The 22,334-nt window shown below is 40.6% G+C and overlaps 1 protein-coding gene across 17 annotated transcripts in view; it reads left to right on the forward strand.

Annotated features, from left to right (window-relative positions):
• The window catches only part of APBB2 (amyloid beta precursor protein binding family B member 2), a 193,218-nt gene that overhangs the window by 54,416 nt on the left and 116,468 nt on the right, over positions 1–22,334 (forward strand). For 16 of the 17 annotated variants that reach the window (XM_075752251.1, XM_075752252.1, XM_075752257.1 and 13 more), the window contains exons 3-4: positions 6,378–6,474; positions 20,335–20,444. In XM_075752251.1, coding sequence (XP_075608366.1) covers positions 20,399–20,444 — 46 coding nt within the window. In that variant the 5' untranslated portion in view covers positions 6,378–6,474; positions 20,335–20,398. Of the gene's footprint in view, positions 1–6,377; positions 6,475–16,544; positions 16,563–20,334; positions 20,445–22,334 lie in introns of those variants that run through there. The other variant, XM_075752253.1, reaches the window with a different exon arrangement.

The raw sequence follows: 22,334 nt of genomic DNA on the forward strand, positions 1-22,334 counted from the left end.
CTGAGACCTAGCACCAGAACAGCATCTGTCTTTCTGAAACAGCTCCTTGCCCTGGTGGATGGGTTCATCCTTAGGAAACTGAATTTCTCACCAGTGGAAATACCAACTCTGTCAGACTATAAGGGTAGGGTATTTCCATAAAAGCTTTTACTGGTAGTATATTATGATTTTATGGGGAACTGTAGAAGCAGAACATGAATCAAAGTGCGTTTTTTGGAGTACACAATCTGACAGGACCAGGTGAGCTGGAGCCAGCACTGTGCAGTGGGAGACGTCAACCTCTCCAAGGCTGAAGATGAATTCTGCTTCAGTGTCAACCCAGTGCTTTGCTTTCTTCTGCTTTGGTGTCTGTGCAGCAAAGCTCAGTGGGCAGTAAGACTTGAGAAAAGCAGTAAGTCATGCAGCCAGAGGATCAAAGTAACACCCTGGTGTTTGGGAGCAGTCACTGGCTTCGTGGAAGTCTGTGTAAATGATTTGAGGGCAATGGTGGGGAATATTTGCTAAAATGAAAATACAGATGTGGTCCAGACTGGCATGAAAGCAAAGTTTCTTAGCTCTTCCCTTCCTGCCCCACCCTGTGTCCCCCTCTGTGCAAAGTTTTAAAAGGAAAAACAAAAAACACCTTCCAATATCCACTTTAGACATTTTTAATAAAAAGAATTACCAAAATGAAGGGGACAAACTCAAGTATCATTCATAAATATCAAGAGTTTCCCTCCTTACAGTCTCTTCTGTAGTGACACTGTGGTCAGTGCACATTGTGGGGAGGCAGAAGACCCATGCCCACGTTCATTCTTGGCCCAGGAGGACCCAACCCATCTCCTGCCCTTTCTAGGCAGGTGTCCAGAATATGCTTTTTAACCTAGAAGGGGAGGAGTGGGACCCCTCCTGCAAATAATGGATAACCAAATCTGCAAATAATGGATAACCAAATCTGTTCACGTTTGGACTTCTCAGAGTTCATAAATTAAACAGTGCCATGTGCATTCAGTGTTTTAGCCACGAATGGTGAAGGAAATGCTTCTTCCTGACCTTCAAAAAACTGTGCTTCAAAAATTTGGGAAGGTAAAATACCATCTAAGTGATGCTATTTCCCTTTTGGCCCTCTAGGGCAGTAAGCAAACTAATGTGTAAGATCCTTCCTTCTGTGGATTTGGCAAAAACTGCTGTCAAAGAAGATAAGATGCAGACAAAGAAAGGTAGATGCTAAAAACGTCAGCGGTGACAGCAGCCTTTTCCTCCACCCCCTCTTTAATGAGTCTTTTACCCATTGTTGTGTTATGAGAGTCCTTCGCATCTGTCAGATTGAAGTGCAACTTGCTAATACACCTGGCAGGCTTGTTTGGGGATTTTTTTGGTGGTGTGTTTTGTTTTGTTGGTGGGTTGTTTTTGTTTTTTTTTTTTGTAAGAAAAACATAATTTGTTGTGTGGGGTTTTAGGGGTTTTTTGTTGTTTGTTTGTTTAAAAAAACCAAAACCCTATTTCCAGACTCAGGCAACTAGAAACCTCAGAACCAAAGTCAGCTCTTCCTGTTCTCCTCCTTTCAGAAACAAACCCTAACAGCCTGGGTTCTCGGGGCTGTCTGATGGACTGGATTTAGAAACTGGTAATGTACTTTCTAGAGGGAAAGAGAAAAATTTGTCCCTAAAATAGATGACCATGCTGTACTTATTAATTATTGATGCTATGCTGGACTACTTCTTTCTTCTATTTTTAAATTGGAGGAAGAGGTGGAAATTTTGATGGAGGGGTAGGTATGATCCTGTGATTCCTGTTTAAAAGACACTTGAAGGCAGAGTCCCCAGTCTGATAACGTAAAAGCAGCATGTCTGCATGTCTATATATGTCTAGAGAAAACTGCAGTATGAAAATTGTCACCAGTTTCGTACTCATACCAGTTCACTCATCTCTATATGAGTACCGTACATATGTAATATCCTCAACCTCATGCAAAAGTCCATAACTGTGCTTCCATCCTAAAAGCACAAGAATTGGGAAATCTGTAGTTACTTTTCCCAGAGCAACTGGATCCCTGCTGACTTGCATGTTAGTGATTTTACAGCCTTCTACCCTGCCCAACACAGACAAGTTTGCAGGCTGTTAGCAATATATAACCATTATTACAAAGGATATAGGAGGAGTGCCCCAGAGTGATGTAATCCTTAAAATTTGTATTCCCTGATGCAAAGAAGTAGAACAAGCTTTTGAGGTGAAGCGGTGGAAGACTATCTGTTGCTTTCCTTGGAGAGATGTGCCACCCCCAAGCCCAGACTGGCTGCTCTCTGCTGGGGCTATCCGAGAAGCACTTGCCCAGCGGGGAAGGGGGAAGATTTGGTGAATACTTCTATTTTTTTATGTCAGTTTTTAGATTAAGTGGATTTAAATCAGACTGACTCAGTTTAAGTCAACAGAAGCATCTGAGAACCTTGCTGATGCACCATCTATATAGTGCGTGCTTCAGGAAAAAGAGTTACTGAAATATAAAACCTATCTTGGTACTGAATAACTCCAGTTGAAATTTGGTGATTGGAAACCTGCCTCTCTTATATTTAACCTAAACTTCACAATTCCTTACCAAGAGCAAGGAGATTGGAACGGAGAGCAGTCAGACCTGCTAACCTTCCTAGCTTTTGGCAGGAAGTCACCAGGCACAAGCACAACCTGCAGTGGAGCAGGAGTAAAAAAAGCTGCAGTGATTCTTAGCTCAGTAAATTCCTGCTAAACCTCAAGAAAGTAGCTTTGATCTGAGTTTAGAATTACAAATCCATGGGGAGTCTCCATCAGGTAGATGTCTGTCTCTGTTTTGAGAGATAGTTTTGTTCTAGCATTTCAACAGGGGCAATAACTCCCAAATTTTTTCCTTGCTGGCTGGTGTTTTCTCTTTGGTTTTATTATTTCTAACTGAAATGCTGTGGTGTGCCCAAGATCAGGTGGCATGCTGGCACCTGTGAGATCACTTGTTTCTGAGGCTAGTTGAGGACTGGATTGCAGGTCTGTGTCTCCTGGAGATCCAGGTACCCAGGAATATCTAATCACACTTTAAGTATATGTAGCTGTCGCTGCATCTTTGCAAAAGAAAGAAATAGGGACTATTAAATTTTTTTAAACTCGTACCTAGTATTACCTCAACCAGCCAGTTGTTTATTTCATTAACTGTAACAGTATGTTCCTACTTTGTCATCTGTGGGCGTTAAACATTTGCTAATTCATTTTCTAAGAAGGATATCAGTGCCTGCGTGCTATCTGCCTTCCAATTTACTGCTTTTAATAAAGTCCTAAATAAATTACTCTAGCTTGCATAGGTCTGGGAGGCTGAGCTTGCTGCACTGTTGGCTGGCTGAGCTTTTCTTTGAAATATTAAGATTTATAAACAGGAAGAAAAAAAATTTCTCTCTTCATCCCCGAGTCATTTTCAAGTCTGCCAATTTTCAAGGCAGGCAACGTGGTAAAACTGCGGGTGGAGAGGTGGATGTGTTCAGCAGGACGCTGAGAAAGGGAGGGACGCTCAGGGTTGGGAGAGAGATTCTCAATTGGGAAATAGAAAACGTTGAGTGTGTGACAGCGCAGTTTCAGGGATTTATGTCACCAGTGTTAATATCCCTTTGGGTCTGAGGTCAGATATCTCTTGTTGAAACTTTTGTTTTGCAATTGCCTATCTGCTGTTTTGTTGGAGAGCTTGGTCATTTTTACCTTCAAGACCTGTATTTTGTATTTCAGGCCTTCCTCTGATCTCTGGACTGGTGGCTGACCTGGTCTTAGTTTGGATCAAAACATTAGCTTGTTTCAGGTGTAAAATGCTTTTGAGCTGTTGCCTTTTTTTTTTTTTTTTTAAATTGAATTAACTACTGTTTCTGTTGCCATTATTTTAGGCTTGATTTAGAACAAATTAGGTTTCGTGTATAGGATGAAGAGGCTTAATTATAAAAATGGCTGTGCCAGCACAGACGGATGCTTCTGTTTCTTGGGAAGAAACCCTTTAAAAATATTTGGAAAAAAGTTAGCTTGTATACCCAGTCTGTGGAGAAGTTTGGGGTCTCAACACTTAACCCAGAAAGTTTTGTTTATATAAAACCTGTGAATCTCAAACAGAAGGAAATTGCTAGTTTCTTGGCTTTACTGGTATGAAGGTGTTAACACAACATGTGTTTTCCTTCTCTCCCTCTTTTTTCTCTCTTGAATACTGAAGTCTGATCGTCTGATACAAAAGTCCACAAATGTGCCTGCTAAATGGGTTAGAATATTAGTTGAATGAGCATTGTTCTGTTTTCTTCCTGCCCTCTCAAAGAGTTTTTTTAAAAAATGCTATTTCATTATTGACATGAAAATGAGTATATTTTCTTGCTTTCTTCAAAAAGCTGTAGATTTTAAAATTATTTTTCATCTGTCTTATAAAAAGGTCTATTTTCATATTTGTCATTTGGAAACCTGATTTTTAACGAGAACATTTTTAGGTGTCTTAAATGATCTGTTTTGTCTCGGTACTTTCTAGGATTTATAGTTCTTGGACTTCTGCTAGAACAAGGACAGGAAAAAATAAATCTCTCTTTAAAATGGAACATAATTTGGCTTGATTTAGCCTGGTGTTAGCTTTAACAAAGAGAAAAAAAATTAAGCTCTACAGCAGATGAGATTTGTATCTTTGGTCTTGTATATTTATTTTCTTCAGATGAACGAACAAATATAAAGTTGAAAAATACCTTGAATCCAAGAACATAGTTTGACTGACAGATCAACAAAGAGGAATTGGCATCCCAACAAAGAGGAAGTTGGGCAAAGACACCAGAAGGCCTGCATGGATGAACAAGGAGCTCCTGGACAAACTCAAATGCAAAAAGCAAGCCTACAGAGGGTGGAAGCAAGGGCAGGTAGAGAAATTGTCCAAGCAGCCAGGGATCAGGTTAAGAAAGCTAAAGCCCTGATAGGATTAAATCTGGCCAGGGTCGTCAAGGGCAACAAGAACAGCTTCTGTAGATATGTTGGTGATAAAAGGTAGACTAGGGAAAATGTGGGCCCTTTCTGGAATGATAGGGGAGACATGGCTACCTGGGATATGGAGAAGGCTGAGGTACTCAATGATTTTTTTTTTTTTCTTGCCTCAGTTCTTCACCAGCAGGTGCTCGAGCCACACTGCCCAAGTTGCAGAAGGCAAAGGCAGGGACTGGGAGAATGCAGAACCGCCCACTGTAGGAGCAGATCAGGTTCGAGACCATCTAAGGAATCCAAAGGTGCACAAGTCCATGGGACCTGATGAGTTGGATCCACGGGTCTTCAGGGAACTGGCGGATGAAGTTGCCAAGTTGCTATCCATCATATTTGAGAAGTCGTGGCAGTCTGGTGAAGTTCCTACTGCCTGCAAAAAGGGAAACATAACCCCCATTTTTAAAACGGGGGAATAAAAAAAAGACCCAGGGAACTGCAGGTTGGTCAGTCTCACCTCTGGCACATGGAAAATTAGAAGGTGATGATGACATGGCTTCACTAAGGGCAAATTGTGCCTCACAAATTTGGTGGCCTTCTGTGATGGGGTTACAGCATTGGTGGACAAGGGAAGAGCAACTGACATCATCTACCTGGACTTATACAATTTGACACTGTCTCACACCTCATTCTTGTCTCTAAATTGGACAGACGTGGATTTGGCAGATGGACCACTGGGTGGATAAGGAATTGGTTGAGTCGCTTCAATCACTGTGTCGCAAAAATCCCAATATATTTTTCAGTACTAAACCCCAGAGCATTAATGTAATCATTTACCAGAGAGTAGAACGTTTGGGGAGTGGCTGTGATACAATATACAGACTTTGCAAAAATAAATTATATACTTGATGTCTACTAAACACGAGCATGATAGAAAAGATGTTTTTCACTTTGTTTTCTAAAATAGGTTATCAACATACTGTTTAGCGAGGACTTGTTGCTTTTTTCTAACTTGAGGCGTATCTCTATCATCTAAATTAATTTTCTTAGTGATATTCAGTGTTTGTGCATGGGGAAAACCACAGGTCTGTAATGCAGTGCAGAGAGAGAGAGAATTTAAGGCATGCTTTGCAGTATGTCTCCTACATGCCTGCACTGTCATAGTCTGACAGCAGCTTGCAACACCTGCCTGGTTTGGGAAGATCCCTGCACCATAATATACGGATCCTCTGTTCTGCTTTTACTTTTCCTGTGTGTGCATTGTTGAATGCAGATGGGTTTTAAGGATTTAAACTGAAGGTGGCTTTTTGGGTTACTCGGTCACTTGTGCTCGCCTGATTCCCAGGCTCCCGCTGCTGCAGAAGGCAACCTTGTGGGTTTCTTCTGGTAACCTGCACCTGTGCGAGCTCAGTAGTTTTCATTAATCCATCCTTGACTTGTGACTTGTCTTTTTTTTGCAGCTTGCCTGATTTCTGCAGCCACCTGAGGGGGTGCTGGGGCCCAGGACCACAGGATTTGGTGCTCTGGCACAGGCTTTCCACCAACAAGCTGGGAAGAGTAAGTAACCTGCTCTGTCCAGGGATCCTTTTGGGTGTGGGGGGGCTCCTTCTGCACTTTTCTTGTTCCACATTTCAAACACTGAAGTCTCAGATTTCTTCCAGCACAGAGACTGGAGGTTCCTGTATATCTATGCTGTATTTACATTGTTTATCATGATGTTTGTTAACAAAGATGCTCCAGCTCTTCTAGTTACTCCAGGAAGAGCAGTTCTTGGTTTATCCATTCTTGCAGATTAGCTGTATTTGTGTGACAAAACACTACAACTTCCTCTGCCACCTCCTGTGAGAAAAGGCTGTATGCCACAAAGGTGTTTCACAGTAGTGCTCTGTGGTGTCAGTAGTACTGTCTGTTAACACGGACACTCGTGTTGGATTTCAGTGTTCTGTGCAGCAGAAGCACAGTCTCCTGCGATCAGGAGGTTCAAGTGGTTTTGTGTGGGTCTCAGAGTAGGAGGGAGGCCTGTAGCAGCAGCTGCTTTGTGGCACCAGCTGAGGCCATCAGTGTGGAGGGATTATCTGGCGGCATGCTCCCCAGCAGCCTCTGGGGCTGTGGCTTTCCCTTTCTTCTCATGGGACCTTACACGCTGGAGACATACTTCCCAGTATGTGGCAAGCCTCGGGGCTTCTCATCTTCAGATGTAAGATATGTGAGAGGTCTGGCACTGTCTGCCCACAGAGTAAGTGCCGTTAGCTGGAAAACTTGGGCTAAGCATGTCTGTAGGTTTGCCTACACCATGCAAGCAGTTGTACTGGCAGAGCCTTGTGGAGAAACTGCACTGTTTGCTGCCAGAGGCAGGAAGTTTTTCCATCAGGATTGCTGTTCCAGCTTCCTGAAATGCAGCAGCACTCTTCTGGGCTTTTGCTGATCTGATCCTTACAAGGGTGTTACTTTGTACAGTCCTAACTGATGGAGGTGAGCTGGTAGAGCTTTCAGATGTACTCCAGCCTTGTAGCCACTGAACAAATCTTATGCATGCCTCAAGTTCTTGCTTTACTTGTGTTTGCACAGCTGCAAACTCTTATCCTGTAAGTTTCCTCTTTAGCTGGTTAGTTAAAATATAGAGAGGAGATAAATGCTAGTACCTAGCAGAGACATTGATTTAGAAAATGATCTTTCCTGTTGCATGTTACTTTTCCTAGACAATTGCTTACTTACAAAGGACATCTCATCCTGAAGAATTTCAGAGGTTTTATGGTTGGTTGGTTGGTTTGTTTTTATTTCCACCTAGATAAAGCTAGACTCCAGTGACATGAGATATTTCTTATTAAAGCAATCTTTGCACAAAGAGAATGATGGGACTCCAGCCAGGGCTAATCTCATGTTGGTATGCAGTTTTGTGAGATACGAACGTTTTAGCCAGTGCAGTAAGACAGCTGTTAAGGACTTATGTAGGGGTTCAGGGTTAGTCTTGGTCTTCATGCTTTTTGTGTATGTTAATCAAACAGACTTAGTGGCCTGTAATACACAGGAGGCTGGTCTGATGATGCAGCTTTTCTTTCCAAGCTGTTTTTCTTTAGTCTCTATGCCTACTTGACAGAGCCTCAATTCTTGCATGGGAACCAAGCAGTATTCCTTTAAAACATAAGTTGCCATGCAAATTGTTAATTTGCATCATATACTAGGTCATTCTCATGTCTTTTTTTTGTCGTCGTCTTTTTTCTTCCGTTTTGATCCTCTCCCTTTCACTGGAAGAGCCTGTAAGTCCTCTTGCTGTCCTGAGTCATTTTATATATCAGTAAGGAAGTCTCATAATTTCCCTTAAATAAGATTCCACTCTCTTCCCTGGGGAAGAAGCTGTTGCGTTGAGGACCTTCACCTTGTTTGGACCAGTCACCCTAATTGATCTTAATCCTCTTTGCAGCCATGTCCAGCTCCCCAAAGGCCTGTCCATCAGAGCATCTTTAGGTGAATTGTTCGCTGCATGGTGCTTGGCTGGTCTCTGTTTTACTGTCAGGAAGCATTCTGCCAGGGCATGATGCAGCCATTGGCATGGCATTAGCTAGGTGTCTTGCAGGCAGCTTTGTGAGACCATCCCTGCTAATCTTTAATCACCATTCTCCTGGCAGACTGTTTTGATGCCAAGCTGAGGGGAATAGTGCTTCAGTCATTGTTCAATGCAGGTGAAACTCCTCACCCTAGCTGCTCAGGGAGGATACAGCTTGCCAGATCCTAGCTTTTCAAATTAAAAGGAAAACTTACTCATTTTGTGATAACTGTGGGTTTTGGAGGTAGTGGAGTTGGTGGGAGTTCAACTACCTGAGCAGCTATCGCTGCTTTTCAGAGTCTTTAGCAAGCCTTGCAGACAAGGCTTGGGTGTCATGCTCACAGTGGAGCTGGTGCTCACCACATCGTCTCTGAGATCATAGATGCTGTAGCGTAGACTAATTCTTTTTCAGATTTCATTGGATTAACACGTTTAACATCTACAGAATACATTTTAAAGGTGGAAGTCCATGCCAAGAACAAACTGCATGAACGCAGCAATAGCTCAGGTTGTCCTTCAGGCCACATCAGCATCTTCCTCCGTGCCCCAGTGGGATCTCTGCTGCTAATAACAAGAGAGTTCAGTTCTCATGACTGTTCCAGTATTTCTGCTGAGACAGTAATTTCTGTACTGTGTATGTCTCTGTTAGGGGCTGAACCAGAATCAACAATTTGTTTCATAGGCTAGTAGAAAATCCGTGGTTGCTCTCACCTTGTATTGGTGACCCCTCTTTAGTTAAACCTGTTTTAACTAAAACTGTTGGCTACAAAGCAATGAGGTTGGTTGAACCTGAACTTCAGGTCCAAGCATGTCCCAAAAGACACGCAGTCTGTGATACTTCGTAGGGAGCCTGTAGGAGATAACTTTAAGGGGTCCCATTCTAATTGACCTGAATTCAGCCTGTTTTGGTGCTTGAAATCATATGATATCATCTGTAGTACTTGTTGCTTGGCAAATATGGTTGCAATAGCTCCATAGTAGCTCCTCAGTAGTGTGCTCCAAGTCCTCTCTGTGGCTCAGCAGAGGCTATCAGAAAATTCCAGCTATGTTATCATCACTTAGGACTGGAAAGACTAGCTGCTTGTTTGTGAAAGATGCTAATTCTCTGGTGCCTGATTTGCTTAATAATATTAATAGGTTGTGAAGGAAACCCTGGGGGAACTTCTCAAATTGCAGCAGGTGAATGGAGTAGCCTGTGCTTCTCCTCCCAGTGTTGTCATCATTCATCATTGCCTTTTGCCACTGTTAACAGCAGTAGCAGATGTAGTACTGGGTAGTGTAGGACATGGTTCAGCCTATTTTACTGCCTTGGTATACCATACTTCCAAAAAGAAATAAATTTCTTGCTATGTTGATAACAATTGTCCTTGCAAACCAAGGACACAGCTCTTGCTTGGGGGAGGGTGTTGTGGAGAGACCTGAAAAGAAATAATTGAATCTTAGCTGGTTGTTTGTCTTGAGCCAGTAGGCTATTGTCCCGAGACTCATCTTATTTGTCAAAAAATGGAAAATGGTACCATGAGGTAGAAATTATTTTAGAAAACGTTAAATAAAATTGCTTTTTTAATGGAGTATTGCAATATTTAATGTGATTATTCATGGCTCAGGATTAGGAAGCATCAACGACAACATGAAACTCTATTATTGTTATTCTGACAGATGTTTAATTATGAAAAAAATTGGTTTTTCTGAAGAATAAGTTCTTCCATCACGGAAGGTGGAACTCCTATGTGATAACTGCAGATAATGAACCATATCTTGACTTGTGACTCAGTTAATAAATTTTTCTTTTTGGATGCTAAGAATCCTTTCCACTGCATTGTCACAGAAAAACATGGCACGTGGCATGTCAGCTTAGGAGCAACTTACCCTGTATTGCAGCAGTTGTCAATACAATATGGGTTGTGAATGGAGAGGGAAGGAGGTACCCAGGAATATACTTCTATGATTCTAAATGCATGTCCTCGTTAGCTTTGAGGAAAGAGTCAAAGAGCCCCAACAAGAGCCTGTCTCACAACTACTCTTTTGTTTATGCAAGTGTTTTTGGTGACTGACACTAATATAAAACTGGATTCAGATGCAGGGTGGGTCATGTCTGTGTGTTATGCAGCATCTTAAAAGGCTGACCAAAGTTTTATCTCAGTATGCTAGGCATGGGTTTCAAATACTCTTTTAGTTAAATAAAACTACAAATCCTACATTATATGATTTGACTGTCTCTTGTAGTCATTATTTTTGAGGGAAGGTGAGGCTACTTTGACAAAACCTCCAATATAATTTTCAATATAATTGCTACTTTGTTAACTTTTTCAGAAGTATTTCAGTATTCTACTGTACCAATACATTAATCATGGGGTTTTGCTATAGAGCTATGGAGATAGCTTCTGTAGCTTCCTTCTAGAAAGACGTAAAAAAACCCTGGCTTTTTATTTCCTTATTTCATTAACTGATGTTAAAGTATTATTTTTTTTCCTGTGATGCTGCAGAAATTACTCTTTCCAACGTTTCTGTACTTACTAAAATGCTGAGGGGTTTTGTATGGCTGATGAACAACTGTTTAGTCAATAGAGGTGTTGCGTGAGAGTTCTCCATATTGAATGGCTCTGCCATAAAACCTGCCAAGACTGGAAACAAAGGAGAGGTTTATTTTGTGTGCTTTGTTTGGATACTACAGCATTGTTGTCCGTATGAGTTCCTCATGACTTTCAATTTATTTTTCCTTCATATCCCTGTGGGTTAAAAAACAAAACAAAAAACCCAGAGGGCTGAATTGTTTTCTTGTCAAAAATGTAAATGAGTTGCTTCCTACAAATAAGACTTGCCTTTCCTTCAGTTCAGCAGCAAAAGAAATGCGCTGCTTGCATTGCTAGAGCTGTAGTTGTTGTCCAGTTTATGGCAAATTGAGACATTCAGACATGTGCTTGGCAACTGCACCTAGAAAAAGGTGGGGTTTAAGGGGGAAAAAAAAAAAGTAGTAGAAATTAAAATCCTGAATCATACCCCAGAAACAGTTCATCTGCTTTCAGTCATTCCTGGTTTTGACTGCTTCAGAGAAATAAGAAGGCCAAGAAATTGTGCAGAAGGCAGAGTGAAAAAAATCTGTTCACAAAGTTTCTTCCAGTCCTGTTAGATGAAAGCCATCTTAGCCTTTGAAATTTGATACCCTAAATCTTAGGGTTTTTGAGGTGATGTGTTGTTGGGGTTTTGTTGTTCTTTTTTTTTAAAAACCACAAAACACTTTGTACTCTGAATATTCTTATTATTCATGAACCATACAGTTTTATAACCCTGCTGCATCTTTGTTCGAGGTGGTTGTTTAGATTCTCGTTAACCTCTCAGTGAATTCCACACAAAATTTGTCGATGTTCTTTTTTTTAATTAAAAAAATCACATCTGAGAAGAGTATCTCCCATTCAGATGCTTACCCCCATCATATTACACATTTCTTAACTCTTAAGATGATTTTGTTAGATGATTTTATACCCTCTTGGAAGGCCATTCTTGGACCACCTTTTAGTGATGTTAGGTATGTTCTAATTTCCAGCCTAAATTTAGTAATGACTGCTTTACCTGCACTCGTTTCTTGTGCCAACAAGAAACTTTATGTTGTTGCTTCTCTCAGCCTTCGTTTTGCTGTAATCCAAAGCCTTAATAGCCTTGTGCAAGACAGAAATCTGGTACCTTGATTATCCTCCAATTTCCTGTGTTTTCCATTAATCCCTGGTGTGTGAGGGACCAGATGCTACCAGGCTGTTTCAGATGAGGTCTGGGCATTACCTCGCACGATGGTGTAAGTGTTTTCCTAGCTCTGCAGGAAAGGCTGTAACCAGAGGACGGATTTGCCTTCCCGTGTGCATGCATCAGACTGGAAGCTCAGGGCAGGTCAGTACCCTGCTAATGCAGCTGAGTCTCCTTCTTCCATCACATCCAAACATTTGCATCACAGCCCAACACTGACAGTAGAATTTCTTAGTGATTCCCTGAATGAATGACCTTGTGCTCTGTGTTACTTCACTTCATTACATTTCTATTATGTTCCTTCTCAGCATCCAATTTTCCTTTTTGTGATTCCATCTTTCTCCTTGCAGCCAAACGTCCAATTTTTGTGTCCCCAGCAGATTTCACTAACACCTTTTGTGACAAGATCCTTAATGATAATATGAATTGAAATTTCCTTTTATCATCTGATATTTTCCACTCTTTTGGTTAATTTGCTTTTTCCCTTCTGCTCTTACTGTGTCAAAAGGAGAAGTTCCCAGTTTGCTTCCACTGAACCATTTATTTGGATCTAACTTTGTGTTCCCTCTTGTTAACTCCAAACATTTTTGCTTCCCTCAGTGCATCAAAGCTCCTGTACAATAGCTTTGATAATTGTCCATTCCCTCAGTCTTCCTGCTTTCACAGTCTCTGAAAAATACTTGAAGATACTTGGGCTTGTCTGGGCTGCTGACATTTGTATACTGTGTCTGAGATCAAAATCCAGCGTGGAGGAAGCATGTGTTAGTGTGTTGAAGCCTTCCATTGCCACGGGTAAAATAATGCTTTGTTAAAGTAACAGTTTGCTTCAGCATTGTTCCTCTGCTGTGAATTGTAAATTCTGTTTTAGCTGGTTGTCCAATGGTCAGGAAGCAGTTACACAGAAATATAAATATATATAAAGCTTTATATATTTATATATATAAATATATAGTAAGTGTGTGTGTATATATATATATAAAAAAAAGATAGAGTAAACTTTTTTAGAAGAATCTCTACCTTGAAGTTTCAAAACACAACCTGCACTATGTTTGTTACTGCATCTGCTACCTGCAGGTCCCAAGGAGCAGCAACAGCTAATGCTGTGACTGTTGTATTGCAGACTGGGGATATAATGCACTTGGGTTAAATAAAAATAGGAAACTCTGGTGACAGGAGGAATGAGGAATAAGATAGGAACAGAATTGTTGTGATTTTGTTTTGGTATTTTGCTTTCAAGATAGAAAGAGTGGAGGCTGCTTGGGACAGCAATAAGGAAAATCACAGAAGATATTTGCTGGTGGTGGAACAACTGTTCCAGAAGGAAATGTTTAAAAAAGTATCAGCGCAGATTTTTTTTTTTTATTGCTTTGCAATTCTCTTCTGTCCTCACACCCTGGAAAGGAGCTGAGCTTAGTTTTATCTTATGCTCAGCTTGTCTTTTGAGGGCTGTCTAGTAACTATGGGAGTTAGAAACAGCCTTGGCTTGAAATCCTGGTCTTCTGGCAGTAGGTGGGTTCTGCTGTGCTCGCTGCTCCTGTGGAAGGGTAAAACACAGAGAGTGCAGATTAAATCATTTAGATGCAAATGGAGAAGATGGGTAAACTGGGAATTTTTGTCTTGAGTAATAAAATGAAGTAATTCTCTTAAATTACGTTTCAGTATTTAATGGAGGATACCAGCAAGATGAAGAAGGTGGTGATTTTGTTTTTGTTTTTCTATCTGAGCAGTTGACAAAGGTTTTTGGTTTAGCAGATATATCAGTTTGGAGACAGAAGCTATACCTCATCCTATTAGTTAATTGAGAGCTGGAAAACATAGAAATTATGACATTTTTCTGGAGTTTCTGGTTCTGTCTCAGCTTCCAAGTTTTGCATCCATTCTTGGAAGGACAGCAGGCAACATTGTGTTCATTCCTACAAGATACAGGGGATGAAAAAAGTGGAGTGGTGATAAAATGCTGTAACAGAAAACCTAGCTGTGCTTGAAAAGCTTCCCAGGGAAGACAAAAGCACAGTGGCGTCTCTAACTTTGGAAGAAAACACCTTCTCATTCAGAATTACTGCTGTTACCTGACAGTCAGCTTTGAAAAGTGCTTTTCACTGATGTTGGTGTAAATGAGATTCAGAATGCATCACTACAACCCTAAATATCGCCCTTGTGTTTTAAGCTTTACGGGAAGATCTGCATTGCCTGGTGCTGATTGCTTTGATCGTATAATGCTTTTGCACTGTAGCACAGCTCCGCGGCTTGCCAGGCTTCCTTCTGGCACGCAGCCTGACCTCGCTGCAACCCCAGAGGCTCAAAGCATGGCAATAGTGGTCTTGTCAGCCTTAACTTTGAACCTTTTTTTTTTTTTTTTTTTTGCATTTGGAACTTTACTTCTAACTTAATGAATCCTTCCCCAAAGAGCAAGTAAAATTGGGATCATTAGCTGATATCAGTTCAGATAGCTACACTGGAGTGGATGAAGTTATCTTGATTTATAACAAACTGCCAATATTATAGACAGTGTTTTTCTTTGTGTTAAAATACATATGGACTGTGTAGTTGCACGTAAAATGATGTGATGATTTCTTTTACTGTTTGGTTGAACAAAGTCTGCATTAAGATAACGTAGAATAAATAAATATAAAAAGCAAGTGTGTTTTACTGAGGAAGTATGTATTGTCTGTACAGGGGCCTAGAGTCGGGACCATGAATGACTTGAATTCAGCTTGCTCTACATGATCTGGCTGCAGAAATAGTGAAACACTAAATTTCAGAAAAACCTGTTTTTGATGATTTAGGGACTCTTTGACAAAGCCTCAAATATGAATGAGGGACACTATAGGAATTTTGTCCAAGTGACTAACACTGATGATATCCCCAAGAGCAGAGTGTGAAATAACATCCATCCATCCCCACATAGCATATGGGAACCTCAACTAAGTGGGCAGGTGATGCAGTACCTGAAAAAGACAACCAAGAATAAGAAAAGCCCTCATGAAGGAGTTCTCAAAGATGGAGAAGAGGGAAAGCATCCAATTAGGAACTTGTTAGGGTGGAAGTTAGAAGCACAAAAGCAGCCAAAAAGTATACAGGACAGATAATTGCAAGTGAGAATGATTGCAAGAAATGAGAATTTGAGTAGTGTGAATTTGTTGGAAGGAGAAATGGTGGTGTCGCCAGGCTTTTTGGGCAGGACTGGACTTTCCAGGTCTCTGAGCATGTCTGGTACTTGGATTACACAGCATCCCAGACAGGACCAAATGTGGTAACCCGTAGCAAATGCAGCAGACCTGGAGCGCAGGCAGGACATCCCCTTGGCCCATGGGGTTGTGGTTGTCTTTCTGGTTCCCGGAAGGCTTTTATCCTGTGCCAATGAGCAGGGATGACAGGGAGCAAGTCCTTTGGTAAGCAGGGAGGCTTCCTGCCTCTCAGCAAAGGCAGGCGGTGGAAAAGTGTAACCTCCCGGACGTGAGTGCTCCCCGACAAAACTGGAAAGGCAGATAGGTTGCTTGGGTAACAGAAGACTTCAGAAAAAAAAACCCCACAAAAACCTGAAATGACAATACCTTTTTATAAAAAGGTGGTAGTTATTAGATAATGGATATGAATCATTAATGACCTCAGAAAAGGTCACATTCACAATGATAGAAGATATTTGGCTAGTAGGCAGCATTACGCTTTCTCCAATAGGCAGTTTGGCTTGAGAGATCTGCATCCAATAGCTGTTCCAGCACAGAAAAAGAATGTGCTGTCTCCGTATGTGCCTCCAGAAATCAGCAGCACAAATTCCTAATGGCCTGGCTGTGCACTTTGCTTACTTGTTTAAATTGTTTTGCTAATGTTGTTCTACAGGTGATGCTCTAAGTGGCTGCTTTGAATGCAGGCAAAGTGAGAAGCAGTTGACTGTGGGAAGCATATTTGCATTATATATGCACATATGTACACAAATTTTATGTGTATATACAAATATGCTTTCTTATCTCAAAATGAGCCATCCACCAGCCTTACAGGCTGATTTTTTTTTTTATTTTTGTTTTTTAACAGCAGCCTCCTTTGGTGTCTGAATCCTTTGCTATAGTGTATAGGTCCTATTTTGTATAGGACCTGTGGCTGCTGTGTATTTTTAAAACAATGCAAGGCATTCCTCTTACCCATTCCTTCGCAAGGCTATTTCCTGGTATTCAAAGTAAGACTTTAAAAGTGGTATTGTGTTGTTTGCCAGAATATCACCCAGAGCTTACTGGAATGTAATTTCTTGAGTAGGTATCCCTTGAGAAATGTCATGCAATAACCTTTTTTTCTTTCCCTGCTGTGTGTAGCTGTTCCTTGCAAGAGTTGAATGATGTAGTCAGTCACACTTGGATGACTTCTGTAGGTAATTTGCAGTCATCTCTTTTTTTTTTTTCTTTTTTTATATCCTTTTTCTTGAGCATGTGAGAGTAGGTCTGCTGGCAATCTATTGCATGAGATTATAGCAGCCAGTATGAATGTACTTATATTTGTGTTTGAACACACATGTTTTTATAGCAAATGTTGCTTGGAGAGAACCAGGGAAGGTCAAGGAGCCAGCTGGCCATCTAATACCCTCATAAGCAGCAGCATGTGTGAACAAATTTGAGTGAAACCCAAAAAATGTTTAATAACCATTAGAAGTATGGAGATTGGATTATGAGTTGTTTGTCCTCAAATAAAAGATAATGGAAGTATTTCAAGCAAACTTGATGCTGTGTGCCTGCTGTAGGGATGTAACTCTTGATTTGACTCATTTAAAAAAAAAAAAAAAAAAAGGGTGGGGGCACCAGAATTTAGGGTTTGTTGTTTGTTTGTTTCCCCAGTAGTATCAAAAGATTAATACAAGTAAAATGAAGCTCTTACATAGCTGTTATAAAAACTAAGAAATGTAAAAGAGCCACAACCAAAGAGGCTCGTAAAGAAAATGGCTTAGGAAGATGACAGCCTCAGCTGAAAGTCATGGCAGGCCTCTCTGCAAGATGATTTATGCTCTTATTATGTGTGATGATGAGTAGCTGGTACCTCTGTCACCACAGCTCCTAGAAAAGATTTGGCATGAGGTGAAGCGGATAGTGCTTTCAGGTGCTCCCCTGGGTGGCAGGTAGGCAGTGATAGAGCCCAGGTTTTGTTTCCATGGTTGCCTGTAATTGCTTGCAGCGTGGGGCTGGTCAGCTGAAACGAATCAGGGAAGATCATCAAGAAAGGAAGAAATAGAAAAATCTTCAGGTAGACCCCAATCAAAACATTTCTTGAAGAGAAACTGTAAGGCTATTTGTACATTTGTGTATACTTAGTTTTTAATTTAACTATAAATACATAGAAATTACTATAAAACATTTTAAAAGCAATTTTGCAGTAGAATAATAATGAAAAAACCCAGAAAGCTGTTACAATATACATTCATTAGAAAACAAATGTGAGTGAGCAGGTTAAAAACTAATACTAAGAAGACCTGATCTGACACATTAGGTACATTCAGGTTTAACTCAGATTTATGTGCAGTTGTGGATACCTGTTGTGTACATTTAAAAATAAAACAAAACCCAAACTTGTGCATACATTGTACTTGGATCTTTCAAAAGGAATATTTGAGATGTCCTTCCATTTTGTTTACTGTTCTCATGGATCTATATGGAAAATAAGTGCTAGTTTTCAGATGCATTAACTGTGACCTTTGGATACCAGCAAGGTCACTTAAATTTCTTTGGGAGTTTCCTGAGCTTGCTGAAGCTCAGGAGTCCCTCGAGATTCACCTGGGTGAGTGGGTGTGTGTAAAAGGCAGGTCACTTTGGATATTCTGATCATAATTCAAAGATGGTTTTTGGCGGGGGCAGGGGGGAACTTAAACCCAAGCAGCATCTTCCTTCGTCTTGATCTGGGTATGTCCCTGCTGGTACGTACAATCCAGTGTCACTGTTGTTTTGCAGGGCAACTTCACTTACTGTGTGGCACTTGCTTCTGTGGGGTTTGGGATTTTAATTTATATTTGTTAGTTGTTTTTTTTATTATGGTATGATGCAGAAGGCTCCCTCCAATACTGTGCTGCTAGGTAGGGAAGGAATAGCATGTCTCAAATGTAGGCATTTGATATAATTTATTGAGTGTTACCATTTACAGAAGTGTAATACCTTCTAGAAAGACAAGAATGCATTTATGAAAAATGAGTAATCTTGCAGCTCCATACGTACTGATCAAATTTTTTCACAAGCTAGGGAAAAGACTTGTAAATACTGTCATCTGGTTACAATTTCTGTTTCCCCTCAGTAATTTTTCTTTAAAATCCTTGCACAACTAAGGACTGCTCTGTTATATTCTGCTATGAATTTTGAACTTGGTGCATAGGTATTTGAGGGGAATAAAAATGTTAATGAGTTTGGGGTTTGGGGTGAGGGGAGACTTAATTTTTCTACTAATAAATATGGGGGGGGGGGGGTATTCCTGTAGATCAGGAAAGGGGAAGCAGCCATCTGCAACTTTTTTCTTCGCACAACATAATAATGTGTTGAATTAGTAGACCACTACAGAAGTTTGAAAAGGTCTGTTTGGCCCATGGTGAGGAGTTGTCCCATCCTGCCCTGCAAAAGAAATGCAGGGGGTTTACGGATTGAATGTTAATTGTACTGTGTACCACTTTTCATCTTAACAGCCAGAATTCTTGGTTTTGTTGCAAGAGTACAGTCTCATTGATTCACTGAACTTTCTCCGTTGAAGAGAGTTGAACAGGACATGCTTTGTCAGCAATGATTTGGGAAATAATGGAGATCTTCACCTGTTTATTGCACTATCAGATATGCAGCCTTGCAGGTGTCTGTTTTTCAGAAGTAATCCACAGAGGCTGTAGCAATGTTATGAGATTGCATTTTAAGTAATTTTAAGCACAGGCTGCCATGGTCTCCTTCTTTCCACTTGCCCTCACTAACTACCAATACCAGTGCAACCACCATGAGCCAGTTCAGGAGCCTAATCTGGCTAACAACAGATCTTTATGTGGAGTTTTCAGCTGTGTTGGCTCCCAGACCAACGTACCAGAGAATTGCATGGATACCAATATATATAAAAGGCTTATCTAATTCAGGAGTAAGCTGGTTTTCTACTCACAGGGAACTGACCTATCTGAAGATTTGTGGAAGTCTCTCAGTTTCAGTGCAGTGCTTTTCCATCTGTGTCCTGATGTTTCTCTCTATTTCCGGAATAGAACAAGCTTGTGCTTGTAGCTGCAGCCTGAGACAGTAAAAATCCTTAATGAGGAGGAAAAACGCTTCCCAAAATTTGTTGCTTTTTTTGGTCCTTCTAGCAAGGGAGAGAATGAAATAAAAGGCAATGTATCTTTATAAATTGCATGGTTTATATGCAATGTGTATTGGAAGACATCTGGGAACATGAAGGCTATTCAGATAGACTAAGGAAAAGGTAAAGTTGAAAATCAGCTGAAAGCTGTATTTTAGTACAAAATCTTACACCAAAGAAACAATGGGACTTGGTTTTAGACTAAAAGAATCTATGCTAGTTATTTGAAAGGTTCAATAGCATTTCAATTAAGATTTTGGATTTGGGATTTGTTAGTCCAAACTGATGATAAGATGTGCCATGCATTTCTTGTTTGCATGGGTTTTTGATACTTCAAGAAAACTGATACACTAGTAAATAGCCTGCATGTCTGTAAAGATACTTTGGGTTTTAGGGACAGATTCAAAGTGATCAATGTTATGTAGCATGGCTAAGTTTTGCTTCTAAGGCAAACTGTTCATAAACTTGTTGCTTAATGGTTGCTTCACAGAATTTAAGATGACATTGTTACTAAATCTCACCTACTGGCTAACTGTATTTAAAGCCAAAAGCAAAGTCTTTCTTGCAGTGTTTGTTGTTCTGTCTGTGTCATGGGCCAAAAGAAGCTACTGTATGACCTGAGACTTCTTTGTGCCTTAAAATTTATGTGAGCTTATTAATGGAGGCCAACCACCAATAATAAATTTGGGCTGCGTGTATAGCACAACAGTTCATCTCCTCTGACAACATGACTATGAATAATTTATAGATGTAGTTATACTGAAATTTGTAGGGGTCATTAGCATTTTAATGAAAAAGATACAGCTGTTGTACTAAATCTTCACTTTTTTTTTCTTTCTTCTCCTCAGTTAAGCGTTTCGATCCATACTTTGAAAGTAGCTGACAGCGTGCGGTAATGTGCTGACTGGCACTATGGGCAGGCGGTACCCGGGGGCTCACTATCGGCCAAGCAGCTCATGTATGTATGCAATTGGTCTAATTTATTTGTTGCTTTATTACTTTTGAAGGCTGCTAAGTTTATAAATTTTAAAATAGTATTTGTAAAGGATGCTGACATATTCTAATCGATGCCAGCTCTCCTCTGTGTGTACCCAAATGGTAAGTATATTGATTTATGTTTAAACTGCACAGGTGTTTCTAGGACTTTAAAAAAAGCAGTTTGCAGTGTGACTTGACCAAGTCTACTGGAGTGTGCTGTTTTTTTGAGCTGTATTTTTTGTTCATGGTCTCCAACTGCATTTATTATAGGGTTCAGAAGTTTAGCTGCTGTTCCTCTTCACTCCCATCTCAAGTTTTTAGTACCAGATACCTTCAAATTAACAAACTACTTGAGCTTATCCTAAAATGTCACTGTGCACTGTAGCTTTAATTGCTTACAACTGCAACTAGAGTCTCCAGATTATTTATATGCTTGAGTTCAATATTATTCACGTTGTTTCTTCCTCTGAATTGTATCCTGTTGGATTATATTACGTTATCTCTTACTGAAGGTTGTCTTCTGTAAAAGTGCAAAGCCAACTCCTAAAATTTATCACCTGCACCTTCCATTGACTAAGCAGATGTCTCTCATGCTAGTGCAGGTGGCAGCCACCACACTGCAGTGGTTCCACAGTGCAGGCTGTGTGAAATGAGCTGGCGTGAGCTTCCCTGGAGAGCTGTGTGGGGTAGTACCCCGACTCCAGAAGGCTGCTGCCAGTCCTTGTGCACTTTCTGTTGATCCCTCAGGCTGCTGAGGTGAAGCTGTGGTAGGTTAACTTTTGCGTTCACTCTTCCTTCTGCTATCAGAACAACATGATCCCACATGGCTTTTCTTGGCATCAAAGCAGCTTAAGCAGCTCTCACTTCTGTACTGTTCTTTCTGTTCCTTTAAAGACTTCTTTAAAAGCCTCAATCACTTCAGGCATCCAGCTCCGCACATACTTGCATTGGCTGATTGCAGTGAGAGCTTACAGCTGTGGCAGGACAGGGACTAACTATGATGGCTTTGCCATCAGGCATGAGGAACTGCGTGGCAAGGTCCTCTATTCAGAACTTGACTTTGTGGGATTTTCCCTAACCTCAAGGCTAAATCCTAGGAAGTAGTAAAGCATGTTTATTCTCACTGCAGAGTAGTCATGAAGATGTATGTTAAAATGGTGCATTGGAGACAACTTAGATGCTACTTGTCTTGTTTGTCTTGGGTATTAATGTTGGGATATTGTCTATGCTAGAATGGAGGAAATAAACGGTTGTTACAGTTTTGACAGGTCTTTGGTGGTCAGGTGCTGGAGCACAGAATTGGACTGATGACTTTGAATCACTTGACGTTAAATCTAGACACTAGCCTTCAAATGTGTCCTCTCAGTGTACTGCAGGTTATGATATCAATGTCTCATGCCTAGGTTTGAAGCTCAGACCTATAAAATGATGTAGTGTAGAGGTAGGTAATCAAGTCTTTCCCATTCCTACTTAGAGAGAACAAGTAATGGACATTAAATTCTTACCAGAAGAGCCTAGGATGTTTTTTCCTGTTGTCTAGCTGAGCAGTTGCAGACAGTAAAGAAGTGGAATTGTTTGCTTGGGGAAACAGTGGGGTTCCCATCATCTGCCAGGGCCAAAACTTGGTCAGAATCAATTTGTACGAGAGCTCCCTCTGAGGACAGAGATATCAAAATATCCACTTCGTGATTGCTCTATGCTTTTGTTAAGCCAAGTTTTCCCTTTCCTTAACCTGTCAGGGTTTCTAAGCCAGGAAACTTGCTTTATTTTTTAGTTTTGTTACTGTATGATATGTGCAACTTCCTGGTGCCTAACATATAGTAAGTGCTTTGGACATCCAACAATAATGGCATTGAAATTGCCCAGTCTT

The sequence above is a fragment of the Balearica regulorum genome, chromosome 4 (assembly GCF_011004875.1).
Source record: "Balearica regulorum gibbericeps isolate bBalReg1 chromosome 4, bBalReg1.pri, whole genome shotgun sequence".
NCBI classification, from domain to species: Eukaryota; Metazoa; Chordata; class Aves; order Gruiformes; family Gruidae; genus Balearica; species Balearica regulorum.